Genomic DNA, 14,243 nt, shown 5'->3' on the forward strand with positions numbered 1-14,243 from the left:
AAAGTACAATAATGAAATACAGTAGACATACAGTAGAAATACAGTAATGAAGTACAGTATGAATGCAGTAATAATGTACAGTAGAAATACAGTAATGAAGTACAATAATGAAATACAGTAGACATACAGTAGAAATACAGTAATGAAGTACAGTATGAATACAGTAATGAAGTACAGTATGAATACAGTAATGAAGTACAGTAGGAATACATAATGGAGTACAGTAGGAATACCGTAATGAAGTACAGTAGAAATACAGTAATGAGGTACAGTAGAAATACAGTAATGAGGTACAGTAGAACTACAGTAATGAGGTACAGTAGAAATACAGTAATGAGGTATAGTACAGCATATTACAATACTCACTGTGTTAATCATGTCTGACACTAGAGGGAGAACACAGACCAGGGAGGGAGGGTAGGGGGAGAACACAGAGCAGGGAGGGAGGGTAGAGGGAGAACACAGACCAGGGAGGGAGGATAGAGGGAGAACACAGACCAGGGAGTAAGTGTAGATACAGCAATACTGTAGATATCCAGAAACCTAGAATGGCTTTACCCATTCTAACTTATTATCTATCTCTGAGTTTATGAAACACGATTTCAGAGTTTTCTGTCTGTTTGTTTTTGTTGAATTATAAATGTCATCCTACATTATGCTATTATCAAAAAGCCTTTGAATGATAAACATGGTAAATAACTGATCATATTAGAAAGTGATGAATCTACTGCTGATCTACTGCTACTACTTGACATTAAGATGAGGAAGAGAGTGGTACTTCACACTGCCACCTCTTCCTCATCTTTACTTAATTTATTAGAATTGTAATAAAGGTCAAGTGCACCTTCAACAAACTCTTTTAAGAATACAGCACCTCCAACTGCGATAGCTGCTGGTCCTGCTACCATTGCTGTGATACCAGTTGCTAAGAATCCCACAAGGTTTCCTGATATGTCCATTAACTTTTTCAGTCTCTCCTCTTCCATCTTCCTCATCTCCTCCTCTCTCTCCTCCTGCTGTTTCTTCCTCTCCTCCTCTCTCATCTTCTCTAACCGTTTTCTGATCTCCTCCTCCTGTTTCTGCTTCTCCTCCTGTCTCTTCCTCTCCTCCTCTCTTGCCTTCTCTGCCCATTTTCTGATCTCCGCCTCCTGTTTCTTCTTCGCCTCCTCCTCTCTCTCCTTCTCCTCCTGTTTCTTCCTCTCCTCCTCTTCTTTGATCTTCCTCTGGACCTCCTGGTACATCTCGTTGGTGTAGTGTTGTCCTCCATTCTTCATCACCATCTCATCTATCTTCTTCAGCAGCTCTGTGACCTGAGTGTTGTCATTCTTCTTTTTATTATTGAAGACATGATTTCTGCCCTTAAAGACCTTGACGGGTTTCATAAGCTCCTCGCTATCCATTAGAAAGTCCACCATTGATTTGTCCTCCAGCTGGTCTCCACCGGTGAACAGAATGATTGTGTACTTTGAGGATTCTTCTCCAAAGTTCTCCTGGATCCACTTCACAGTGTTCCTCTCCTCCTCTGTGAACCTCCCCAGTCTGATCACCAGCAGGAAGGCGTGGGGTCCTGGGACTGACATGTAGATGGCCTTTTCTATTTCACTTTTCATCTCTTCTTTAGACAATGTTGTGTCATAGAGCCCCGGGGTGTCGATGACATCAATCTTCCTCCCATCCACCACTCCCCTCAGTTTCTCACTCTGTGCAGTCACAGACACTGGAGAAGCCTCCACTTTAAACACCTTTTTTCCCAGGATTGTGTTTCCTGTTGCACTCTTCCCTGATCCAGTCTTCCCTACTAAAACTATCCTCAAATCAGAGGGATGCCCTGAATCTGTGAAAACAGACAAGAAGTGCTTGAGTTGATAGTGATTGTCTTGATGAAAACCTAATGAAATGTGTGTGTGTGTATCAGGCATGTGTGCAGATAGGGATCTACCTGTGCAGAGCACATGCCCCTTTGTCCCTCCAGTCTCCCTTCTGGGTTGTAATATAATTTAAAAATTAAAATTTCTGAATTTCTGAACCCACTACTCGCAAGTTGTTGTCAAGTACATCACCCCCCACCCCATCCGTAGGTTGCACCTGTTTACCAGTCTGCTCTGTAAGGAGACTGCACCTGCCCAGTATCCAAACATGGATGGTTTGAGAGACCTTAACATTTGTTTAACACTTGATTTAGCCTACATCATCATCATCATCATCACCATCCATATTCAGTCTGATTTACTGATAGGAGCAGAGAGAGAGAGGAAGAAAATACTTCAGTCTGATTGTCTTTTCTTCTTCTCTATGCTCCTATCAGCCAAAGGTAAATCACAAACAGTAAAATAAATAAAGCTAACCAGCAGATTAACATCAATCATCAACGTCAATGATCAGCTGATAGCCCGCCCTCTTTTCCCCATGTCAATCATGTCTTTAGGAGGCACTGAACTAGCTCGTTTACAGTTTGTATTGGAATAAATCGACCTATTTAAACATGTTACATTTACACCACAGTGGCATTTAGTATTTTCTCAATTTCGTCCTTTTTTCATTTTGAGCACCTGCCCCCTGAAAGGTCTGTGCACGGCCCTGGTGTGTGTATGTGCACGGCCCTGGTGTGTGTATGTGCACGGCCCTGGTGTGTGTATGTGCACGGCCCTGGTGTGTGTACGTGCACGCATGTAAATGTGTACGCGGGGGTCTGTGTACCTTGGCATTGACCAGTGAAGTCTTGCAGACAGAGTGTCAACAGGAACATAATCTTCAGAGTCCATCGTCTTCCTCGTTCCATCTCTGCTACAGTCGGCCAATCAAAAACATAGAAACAGACGATGACCTTATTAATATAAACAAAGTCCTGTAACGCCCTGGGTGTCGGGGGGTGTGAAGTCAGACGCAGGAACAGCAGAGCTTCAATATGGTGCTTCTTTAATGCACAACCGGCAAACAAAATGTCCAACACGGACTTACTGGGTGTCATAAACAACTGTCCAAAACACGGGAGACAAAACCCAGTCCACAATACATATATCCACTCCCGAAATCCAAAACTACAAATGAACAATCCCGCACAAAGAAGCGTACGGGCTGGCTGACTAATAAAGCCACACTAATTAACAATTACCTAAACACAGGTGATACAAATCAACACATAAGGAGGGGGAGGAAAAAGAGTCAGTGGCAGCTAGTAGGCCGGTGACGACGACCGCCGAGCGCCACCCGAACGGGAAGGAGAGCCTGCCTCGGTTGAAGTCGTGACAGTACCCCCCCCCTCTGACGCGCGGCTCCCGCAGCGCGCCGACACCGGCCTCGAGGTCGAACCGGAGGACGAGGCGCAGGGCAATCCGGATGGAGGCGATGGAAATCCCTTAACATAGATGGATCCAAAATGTCCTCCACCGGTACCCAGCACCTCTCCTCCGGACCGTACCCCTCCCAGTCCACGAGGTACTGCAGGCCCCTCACCCGGCGTCTCGAGTCCAGAATTGCCCGTATCGTGTACGCCGGGGACCCCTCGATGTCCAGAGGGGGAGGAGGGACCTCCGGCACCTCACCGTCCTGCAGGGGACCAGCTACCACCGGCCTGAGGAGAGACACATGAAACGAGGGGTTAATACGATAATAGGAAGGGAGTTTTAATCGATAACACACCTCGTTTATTCTCCTCAGGACTTTGAAGGGCCCTACACACTGCGGCCCCAGCTTCCGGCAGGGCAAGTGGAGGGGTAGGTTTCGGGTCGAGAGCCAGACCCTTTCCCCCGGTACAAACACGGGGGCCTCACTGCGGTGGCGGTCAGCTCTCCTCTTCTGCCTTCTAGTAGCTTGTTGGAGGGACTCCTGGACGGCCCTCCAGGTCTCCTTGGAGCGCTGTACCCACTCCTCCACCGCAGGAGCCTCGGTCTGGCTCGGATGCCATGGTGCCAGGACCGGCTGGTACCCCAACACACACTGAAAGGGGTACACATTAGTAGAGGAGTGGCGTAGTGAGTTCTGGGCCATCTCGGCCCAGGGAATGTATCTCGCCCACTCCCCTGGCCGGTCCTGGCAATACGACCGCAGAAACCTACCCACCTCCTGGTTCACTCTCTCCACCTGCCCATTACTCTCGGGGTGATAACCAGAAGTCAGGCTGACCGTGACCCCCAGACGCTCCATGAACGCCCTCCATACTCGGGACGTGAACTGGGGGCCCCGATCAGAAACGATGTCCTCCGGCACCCCGTAGTGCCGGAAGACGTGGGTGAATAAGGCCTCCGCAGTCTGTAGGGCAGTAGGGATACCGGGCAACGGGAGGAGACGGCAGGACTTAGAAAACCGATCCACAATTACCAGAACCGTAGTGTTTCCCTGAGAAGGGGGAAGATCGGTCAGGAAGTCTACGGACAGATGAGACCATGGCCGTTGTGGAACGGGGAGGGGTTGCAACTTCCCTCTAGGAAGGTGCCTAGGAGCCTTACTCTGAGCGCATACCGAACAGGAGGAGACATAAACCCTAACGTCCCGAGCTAAGGTAGGCCACCAATACCTCCCCCGAAGGCTCCCCACTGTCCTCGTCACCCCAGGGTGACCCGAGGAGGGTAGGACATGAGCCCACCGAATCAGTTGGTCCCGAACACCAAGCGGTACGTACTTACGCCCCGCCGGACACTGAGGAGGCGCGGGTTCCGCCCGTAGCGCCCGCTCGATGTCCGAGTCCACCTCCCATACCACTGGCGCTATCAGCCTCGAGGCGGGGATGATGGGAGTGGGTTCGGTGGTCCTATCCTCCGTGTCGTAAAGGCGGGACAGTGCGTCAGCCTTTACGTTTTGGGAGCCGGGTCTATAGGACAGCGTGAACCGAAACCGGGTGAAAAACATGGCCCACCTTGCCTGACGTGGGTTCAGTCTCCGAGCTGCCCGAATATACTCCAGATTCTGGTGGTCGGTCCAGATGAGAAAAGGGTGCTTAGCCCCCTCAAGCCAGTGTCTCCACACCTTCAGAGCCCTGACCACCGCTAACAACTCCCGGTCCCCCACATCATAGTTACGCTCCGCTGGGCTGAGCTTACTAGAGAAGAAAGCGCAGGGGCGGAGTTTTGGTGGCGTACCCGAGCGCTGTGATAGCACGGCACCCACCCCAGCCTCGGACGCGTCCACCTCCACTATGAATGCCAAAGAGGGGTCCGGATGCGCCAACACGGGCGCATCCGTGAACAGAGCCTTCAACCTGTTGAAAGCTCCATCCGCCGCTGCTGACCACCGCAACCGCACCGGGCCCCCCCTTAGCAGTGAGGTAATGGGAGCCGCTACCTGGCCAAAATCCCGGATAAATCTCCGGTAGTAGTTGGCAAAACCCAAAAACCGCTGCACCTCTTTTACCGTGGTCGGAGTCGGCTAATTACGCACGGCCTTAATGCGGTCACTCTCCACCACCACCCCCGAGGTGGAAATGCGATAACCCAGGAAGGAGACGGCTTGTTTGGAGAACACACACTTCTCAGTCTTGACGTATAGGTCATGCTCCAGCAGTCTGCCAAGCACTTTGCGTACCGGAGATACATGCGCGGCGTGAGTAGCTGAGTAGATCAGAATGTCATCGATATACACAACCACCCCCTGCACGTGCAGGTCCCTGAGAATATCGTCTACAAAGGATTGGAAAACGGCTGGAGCATTCTTTAACCCATACGGCATGACGCAGTACTCATAGTGGCCCGATGTGGTACTAAATGCGGTTTTCCACTCGTCTCCTTTCCGAATACGCACCAGACTGTACGCGCTCCTGAGGTCCAGTTTTGTAAAGAACTGCGCTCAGTGAAATGATTCCAACGCCGAAGCGATGAGAGGTAGTGGGTAACTAAACCCCACTGTGATGGCATTTAGACCTCTATAATCAATAAACGTACGCAAACCTCCCTCCTTTTTCTTCACAAAAAAGAAACTCGAGGAGACGGGTGAGATGGAGGGCCGAATGTACCCCTGTCCCAGAGACTCCGCGACATATGTCTCCATAGCCAACGTCTCCTCTTGGGACAAAGGGTACACGTGACTCTTGGGAAGCGCAGCGTTAACCTGGAGATCTATCGCACAATCCCTACCCGGTCGATGGGGTGGTAATTTCGTCGCTTTCTTTTTACAGAAAGCGATTGCCAAATCGGCATACTCGGGGGGAATGCGCACCGTGGAACCCTGGTCTGGACTCTCCACCGACGTGGCACCAATGGAAACTCCCAGACACCTTCCAGAACACTCCTCTGACCACCCCTGGAGAACCCCCTGTCTACACAAAATATTGGGATTGTGCCGGGCCAACCAGGGAATTCCCAGCACCACTGGAAACGCAGGCGAATCAATAATATAGAGACTGATACGTTCCCTATGATTCCCCTGCGTCACCATGTCCAGGGGAACTGTGGCCTCCCTGACCACCCCTGACCCTAATGGCCGGCTATCTAGGGAGTGCACGGGAAAGGGAGAATCTATCGGCACAGGCGGAACGCCCAATTTACGGGCGAGTCCGCGCTCCATAAAGTTCCCAGCTGCACCTGAATCGACTAGTGCCCTATGCTGGGAACAAGGGGAAAAAATAAAGGAAAGAAATTGAGACAAACATGTGACCAACTGAGTGAGTTTGGTGCTGACTCACCTGGGGTGATCGAGAAGTGTTCCGCCTGCCATCTCGACTCCCAGACAGACCCCCCCAGCACCGATCGGCCGTGTGTCCTCTCCGACCACAGCTGGTGCAGGGGGGGGCTCCTCCTCCGATACACCTAGGCGCAGCCCCTCCCAACTCCATCGGGATGGGAGCCGGGGTGCTGGATGGTGGAACGCACAGGACCCTCTCCGAACGCCCGCGGGCAACCAGCAGATTATCCAGTCGGATGGACATGTCAATAAGCTCATCCAGAGAAAGAGCGGTGTCCCGACACGCTAGCTCCCTGCGGACGTCCTCCCGGAGACTACACCGGTAGTGGTCAATAAGGGCCCTGTCGTTCCACCCTGATCCCGCGGCCAAGGTCCGGAACTCCAGCGCGAAATCCTGTGCGCTCCTCTTCTCCTGCCTGAGATGGAATAGTCTCTCACCCGCCGCTCGGCCCTCTGGGGGGTGGTCAAACACGGCACGAAAACGACGGGTAAACTATGGGTAGTGCTCCTTCGCTGAGTCCGGGCCATTCCAGACTGCGTTGGCCCACTCCAGAGCACGACCCGTTAGGCAGGAGACGAGGACACTCACCCTCTCCGCTCCCGAGGGAGTGGGGCGAACAGTGTTCAGGTATAGCTCCAGTTGGAGTAAGAACCCCTGACACCCCGCCGCCGCTCCATCATAATCCCTCGGGAGCGTAAGACGGAGCGCGCTGGAGCCAGGGGATGGAGAGTCCTGGGGGGGGGAGCCGAAGGTGGAGAGAGGAGCCCACTCCTCTCCCATCGCTCCATTCTCTCCATCATTTGGTCCATGGCTGATCCGATCCGATGGAGGACGGTGGTGTGGTGGAGAACCCGTTCCTCCATCGATGGGAGAGGGTTGGCTGCTGCTCCTGCTGACTCCATTTTAGTGGTGCGGGATTCTGTAACGCCCTGGGTGTCGGGGGGTGTGAAGTCAGACGCAGGAACAGCAGAGCTTCAATACGGTGCTTCTTTAATGCACAACCGGCAAACAAAATGTCCAACACGGACTTACTGGGTGTCATAAACAACTGTCCAAAACACAGGAGACAAAACCCAGTCAACAATACATATATCCACTCCCGAAATCCAAAACTACAAATGAACAATCCCGCACAAAGAAGCGTACGGGCTGGCTGACTAATAAAGCCCCACTAATTAACAATTACCTAAACACAGGTGATACAAATCAACACATAAGGAGGGGGAGGAAAAAGAGTCAGTGGCAGCTAGTAGGCCGGTGACGACGACCGCCGAGCGCCACCCGAACGGGAAGGAGAGCCTGCCTCGGTTGAAGTCGTGACAAGTCCACATAAACTAAATTATAATTTCTTCTCAGCTATTTGACTTTAAAACAATGTGAACTGTAAGAAGAGTGATGCTATGTGGTGTAACTGTGGTAAAGCAAATTACATTCCCTAACAACGTAACCATCATCAGGTGAACATAATGTACTCATATAGGGGGTGTCAAATGACATTCTAAACATGCTTATCATTCTACAGTTGACATTCACATTTACATTTACATTTAAGTCATTTAGCAGACGCTCTTATCCAGAGCGACTTACAAATTGGTGCATTCACCTTATGATATCCAGTGGGACAACCACTTTACAATAGTGCATCTAACTCTTTTAAGGGGGGGGGGGGGCTAGAAGGATTACTTTATCCTATCCTAGGTATTCCTTAAAGAGGTGGGGTTTCAGGTGTCTCCGGAAGGTGGTGATTGACTCCGCTGACCTGGCGTCGTGAGGGAGTTTGTTCCACCATTGGGGTGCCAGAGCAGCGAACAGTTTTGACTGGGCTGAGCGGGAACTGTACTTCCTCAGAGGTAGGGAGGCGAGCAGGCCAGAGGTGGATGAACGCAGTGCCCTTGTTTGGGTGTAGGGCCTGATCAGAGCCTGAAGGTACGGAGGTGCCGTTCCCCTCACAGCTCCGTAGGCAAGCACCATGGTCTTGTAGCGGATGCGAGCTTCAACTGGAAGCCAGTGGAGAGAGCGGAGGAGCGGGGTGACGTGAGAGAACTTGGGAAAGTTGAACACCAGACGGGCTGCGGCGTTCTGGATGAGTTGTAGGGGTTTAATGGCACAGGCAGGGAGCCCAGCCAACAGCGAGTTGCAGTAATCCAGACGGGAGATGACAAGTGCCTGGATTAGGACCTGCGCCGCTTCCTGCGTGAGGCAGGGTCGTACTCTGCGAATGTTGTAGAGCATGAACCTACAGGAACGGGTCACCGCCTTGATGTTAGTTGAGAACGACAGGGTGTTGTCCAGGATCACGCCAAGGTTCTTAGCACTCTGGGAGGAGGACACAATGGAGTTGTCAACCGTGATGGCGAGATCATGGAACGGGCAGTCCTTCCCCGGGAGGAAGAGCAGCTCCGTCTTGCCGAGGTTCAGCTTGAGGTGGTGATCCGTCATCCACACTGATATGTCTGCCAGACATGCAGAGATGCGATTCACCACCTGGTTATCAGAGGGGGGAAAGGAGAAGATTAATTGTGTGTCGTCTGCATAGCAATGATAGGAGAGACCATGTGAGGATATGACAGAGCCAAGTGACTTGGTGTATAGCGAGAATAGGAGAGGGCCTAGAACAGAGCCCTGGGGGACACCAGTGGTGAGAGCACGTGGTGCGGAGACAGATTCTCGCCACGCCACCTGGTAGGAGCGACCTGTCAGGTAGGACGCAATCCAAGCGTGGGCCGCGCTGGAGATGCCCAGCTCGGAGAGGGTGGAGAGGAGGATCTGATGGTTCACAGTATCAAAGGCAGCCGATAGGTCTAGAAGGATGAGAGCAGAGGAGAGAGAGTTAGCTTTAGCAGTGCGGAGCGCCTCCGTGACACAGAGAAGAGCAGTCTCAGTTGAATGACTAGTCTTGAAACCTGACTGATTTGGATCAAGAAGGTCATTCTGAGAGAGATAGCAGGAGAGCTGGCCAAGGACGGCACGTTCAAGAGTTTTGGAGAGAAAAGAAAGAAGGGATACTGGTCTGTAGTTGTTGACATCGGAGGGATCGAGTGTAGGTTTTTTCAGAAGGGGTGCAACTCTCGCTCTCTTGAAGACGGAAGGGACGTAGCCAGCGGTCAAGGATGAGTTGATGAGCGAGGTGAGGTAAGGGAGAAGGTCTCCGGAAATGGTCTGGAGAAGAGAGGAGGGGATAGGGTCAAGCGGGCAGGTTGTTGGGCGGCCGGCCGTCACAAGACGCGAGATTTCATCTGGAGAGAGAGGGGAGAAAGAGGTCAAAGCACAGGGTAGGGCAGTGTGAGCAGAACCAGCGGTGTCGTTTGACTTAGCAAACGAGGATCGGATGTCGTCGACCTTCTTTTCAAAATGGTTGACGAAGTCATCAGCAGAGAGGGAGGAGGGGGGAGGAGGGGGAGGAGGATTCAGGAGGGAGGAGAAGGTGGCAAAGAGCTTCCTAGGGTTAGAGGCAGATGCTTGGAATTTAGAGTGGTAGAAATTGGCTTTAGCAGCAGAGACAGAAGAGGAGAATGTAGAGAGGAGGGAGTGAAAGGATGCCAGGTCCGCAGGGAGGCGAGTTTTCCTCCATTTCCGCTCGGCTGCCCGGAGCCCTGTTCTGTGAGCTCGCAATGAGTCGTCGAGCCACGGAGCAGGAGGGGAGGACCGAGCCGGCCTGGAGGATAGGGGACATAGAGAGTCAAAGGATGCAGAAAGGGAGGAGAGGAGGGTTGAGGAGGCAGAATCAGGAGATAGGTTGGAGAAGGTTTGAGCAGAGGGAAGAGATGATAGGATGGAAGAGGAGAGAGTAGCGGGGGAGAGAGAGCGAAGGTTGGGACGGCGCGATACCATCCGAGTAGGGGCAGTGTGGGAAGTGTTGGATGAGAGCGAGAGGGAAAAGGATACAAGGTAGTGGTCGGAGACTTGGAGGGGAGTTGCAATGAGATTAGTGGAAGAACAGCATCTAGTAAAGATGAGGTCAAGCGTATTGCCTGCCTTGTGAGTAGGGGGGGAAGGTGAGAGGGTGAGGTCAAAAGAGGAGAGGAGTGGAAAGAAGGAGGCAGAGAGGAATGAGTCAAAGGTAGACGTGGGGAGGTTAAAGTCACCCAGAACTGTGAGAGGTGAGCCATCCTCAGGAAAGGAACTTATCAGGGCGTCAAGCTCATTGATGAACTCTCCAAGGGAACCTGGAGGGCGATAAATGATAAGGATGTTAAGCTTGAAAGGGCTGGTAACTGTGACAGCATGGAATTCAAAGGAGGCGATAGACAGATGGGTCAGGGGAGAAAGAGAGAATGTCCACTTGGGAGAGATGAGGATCCCAGTGCCACCACCCCGCTGACCAGAAGCTCTCGGGGTGTGCGAGAACACGTGGGCAGACGAGGAGAGAGCAGTAGGAGTAGCAGTGTTATCAGTGGTAATCCATGTTTCCGTCAGTGCCAAGAAGTCGAGGGACTGGAGGGAAGCATAGGCTGAGATGAACTCTGCCTTGTTGGCCGCAGATCGGCAGTTCCAGAGGCTGCCTGAGACCTGGAACTCCACGTGGGTCGTGCGCGCTGGGACCACCAGGTTAGAGTAGCAGCGGCCACGCGGTGTGAAGCGTTTGTATGGTCTGTGCAGAGAGGAGAGAACAGGGATAGACAGACACATAGTTGACAGGCTACAGAAGAGGCTACGCTACGCACATTCTGCAGTGTGTTGGGACCAGATGAACCAGTTCCTGTACACCAGGGATGGGCAACTCCAATTCTCTGGGGCCTGATTGGTGTCACACGTTTCCCGCAGCCCTACAGCTAAAACACCTGATTCAACTAATTACATTCTAACCTGAAGACCATCATTAGTTGATTACTGGAGCCAGGTGTGTTAGCTGGGGCTAAAGTATGATCGTGGTTCCCTGCACAGGAGTTTCATTGCATCAACCAATGGTTGCATGCCACATCATCAACTGTGCTGTCGGGCACCAGATTGCTATAGCATATGATGTGGATATCTGATATCAGTGGAGGCTGGTGGGAGAATATATAGGAGGAGGGTCTCATTGTAATGGCTGGAATGGTGTTAAACACATTGTTTCCATGTGTTTGATGTGTCGGTACCATTAAATGTATTCCATTCCAGCCATTACAATAAGCCATCCCTCCTATGGCTCCTCCCACCAGCCTCCTCTTGCTGGTATGTAAAATAACCATCCAGGCGTTGTAATATCTGTCATGCATCATCAATGTAGTCAGTCAGGGATGCACTCAAAGTCACCAAACAGTCCCCAGATGAACGGAGATGCACACCCCTGCTGTACACTGTGGCATAATGACCTGTCACTCAATATCAAGAAACCTGCAGGTCAGTCCCTCACAGCAAACATCCTGCTATAAGGTGTGTTGACTCAAGGTTTGCCCACTTCAAGAAGATATATAGCAGGTTTACCCAACTCGCAGCCCAAGGGCTGAATTTGGCTTGCAGGTGGTTTAATTTGTCCCACCAATTTTTTTGAGCAAAACATTAAGACTGTAACAACACGAAGAAATCAGCCCTTGAACTGTCTAGGGTAAATATCATATACTTTGACCTGTGCTATACTATCTTGTCCTAGACTCTCTGGTTTCTATTTAATGAAACAAGATAAATGTTTCAGATAAAAGTGAAAAACATTCTCCTTTCATTGTTAAACAATATTAAACCACATGTATAAATACAAACAGAATAATGTGATTGTTGATTTTCCAAGAAACTTGTTTATTTTGATTAAATTGTCTTGACATGTCTAGTGATGTCATCGTTTGATTATGTATGCATCAATGTCAACAAACCTGGTATAAATAAAATGTTTACTCAATATTGTGCTGCAGTTATTACAATACATTGTTGTACATTTAATTAGTAAGGTTGTTAAGTTGAATACTCACTTTTAGTGTAGTTGCACGTATCTGTTATTTGTTGTCCCCTGTTGTGACTGTGAGAGCTGAAGCTATGTTCTGCACCTTATAGTCCGACTTAAGTTTCGTTTCACCTGTAACTAGTCATTTCTAGCCAATGAGAGAAAGAATTCACCTCAGGACAGGCAGAGGCTGAATTCTGATTGGGCGTCACTATTATCAACCTCCTCTGACAACTCAACCTTGGATTAGCCACAACTCTGGGTAAAATGAAACTTGTCGGACACATAGACGTCTCCATCTGGGAAAAGGTTAACTTTTTAAAACTTCATTGTTTTAGTCATATTATACTGCTCAGTGGTGAGCCTCGACCTTTGTCCCTGCAGTAGGACCGGATTACCGAACAGGCACGTAGGGCTCAATGTTTTTGAGGGGTTCGTATTTGAACACAACATAAGCAATGGGACAATTTGTAGAATTGCAAGAAATTAGCTTTAACCGCAACAAATTTTTCTCAGGATCATGACAAAATGTTTAGAATATCATTGCAATAGCTGCAAATGTTTCTCTCTGACCCAAAATGTGTTGACATGCAGGATGTAAGCTGTTTTAGGTTTTGAGCGGAGTCGGGGGTGTCTTGGAAATACTAATTAATCACCAATCAGGATATTAATTTATTCAAAACGTATTAATAACATCGATGAATTATTATAATAATGAAACTGGTCGACGAACCACCCTCAGATGATTCGTTGAGAGCCCAACGAGCAGATTTGAGCCACAGGATTTTAATATCAAAGTAAATCCTCCTGAATATTCATGACAAACAACAGATGTATGGAAAGGGTCACAAACTTAGGATTTGTATGAAACATACTAATAGACAGTATCTGCAGTAAAGACTGTTCTCATCGTGTAGAAACCAGGGTCTGGCCCTCAGAACAAGCTTCTCCTCATCATTATCCATACCGGAACCATCTCCATCCTGGTACCTCCCAGCAAACAAACACCAACTCATGCCATGGAATGCGGTATTTTATGTTTTATCACCAAAGGCATCGTAAATCCTGTCAGCATTAAACCCCAGAGGCCCATTCTCAGTTCACACAGACAAAATAGAGGAGTTCTAAGAACCCCCTATTCTGTTACATAAAACAACCATTTCATGCAGTAACAGTATTATAACATAATCTTGTAATTTCACTCTCACAGGGGGCCCCCTGGGAGTATGTGCCCCAGGGCTCCAAATGCAGTAGCCTGGCCCTGCACTGCAGTAGACCTTCACCAGTGCTTCTCAACCAGGGATGATAGGACCCCTAGGGTTTCTGGGCCTATCCACAGGGGGTACTTCAGAAGACTTATGGGATAACAGGCTTACTGGTCAAATGTACATGAGGGGTACTTCAGGGGTACTCCGTGCAGATCAAAATGTACTTGGTGATACAGTAACCGAAAAAGGTTGAGAACCACTAGCCTAAACATATATATATACATATGGCTTGTGTTTTCTTGATAAATTATTTTGGATGTAAACAAATATTTTGAGAAACATCTTTGTGAAAAGCTAATAGATATATTTTGTGATATTCTCACTAGGTTCAATGCAAGATCATTTTTGTAATCAATCTATAACATGCCATGGATTGAAATCCAGCCAGCATGTCTATACAGTGTCATCATTCACCATGATTGTCCTACTAAAAGTTCCACATCTACAGGCTTTCTTAAACCAGTTTGTGCCAGGAACCAGCAAGGCATGGCCTTTTTCCTCTGGG

At 49.8% G+C, this 14,243-nt stretch overlaps 1 protein-coding gene across 3 annotated transcripts; it reads right to left on the reverse strand.

The window, feature by feature from the left end:
• Nucleotides 1-297: 297 nt before the first annotated feature.
• Nucleotides 298-12,598, reverse strand: LOC139568276 (GTPase IMAP family member 7-like). Of its 3 annotated transcripts, none has more exons than XM_071390026.1 (3): nucleotides 12,499-12,598; nucleotides 2,698-2,784; nucleotides 298-1,834 (listed from the first exon to the last, which is right to left on the reverse strand). In XM_071390026.1, the coding sequence occupies exons 2-3, from the start codon at nucleotides 2,777-2,779 to the stop codon at nucleotides 780-782; spliced, it is 1,137 nt and encodes a 378-aa protein (XP_071246127.1). In that variant the 5' UTR covers nucleotides 2,780-2,784; nucleotides 12,499-12,598; the 3' UTR covers nucleotides 298-779. The 3 variants fall into 3 exon arrangements, with proteins under 3 accessions (XP_071246127.1, XP_071246126.1, XP_071246128.1); XM_071390025.1 differs by having other exon boundaries at nucleotides 2,698-2,824; nucleotides 12,499-12,579; XM_071390027.1 differs by having other exon boundaries at nucleotides 2,698-2,781; nucleotides 12,499-12,569.
• Between the last annotated feature and the right edge of the window lie 1,645 nt (nucleotides 12,599-14,243).

Source organism: Salvelinus alpinus, chromosome 2, assembly GCF_045679555.1.
Source record: "Salvelinus alpinus chromosome 2, SLU_Salpinus.1, whole genome shotgun sequence".
In the NCBI taxonomy this organism is placed as follows: Eukaryota; Metazoa; Chordata; class Actinopteri; order Salmoniformes; family Salmonidae; genus Salvelinus; species Salvelinus alpinus.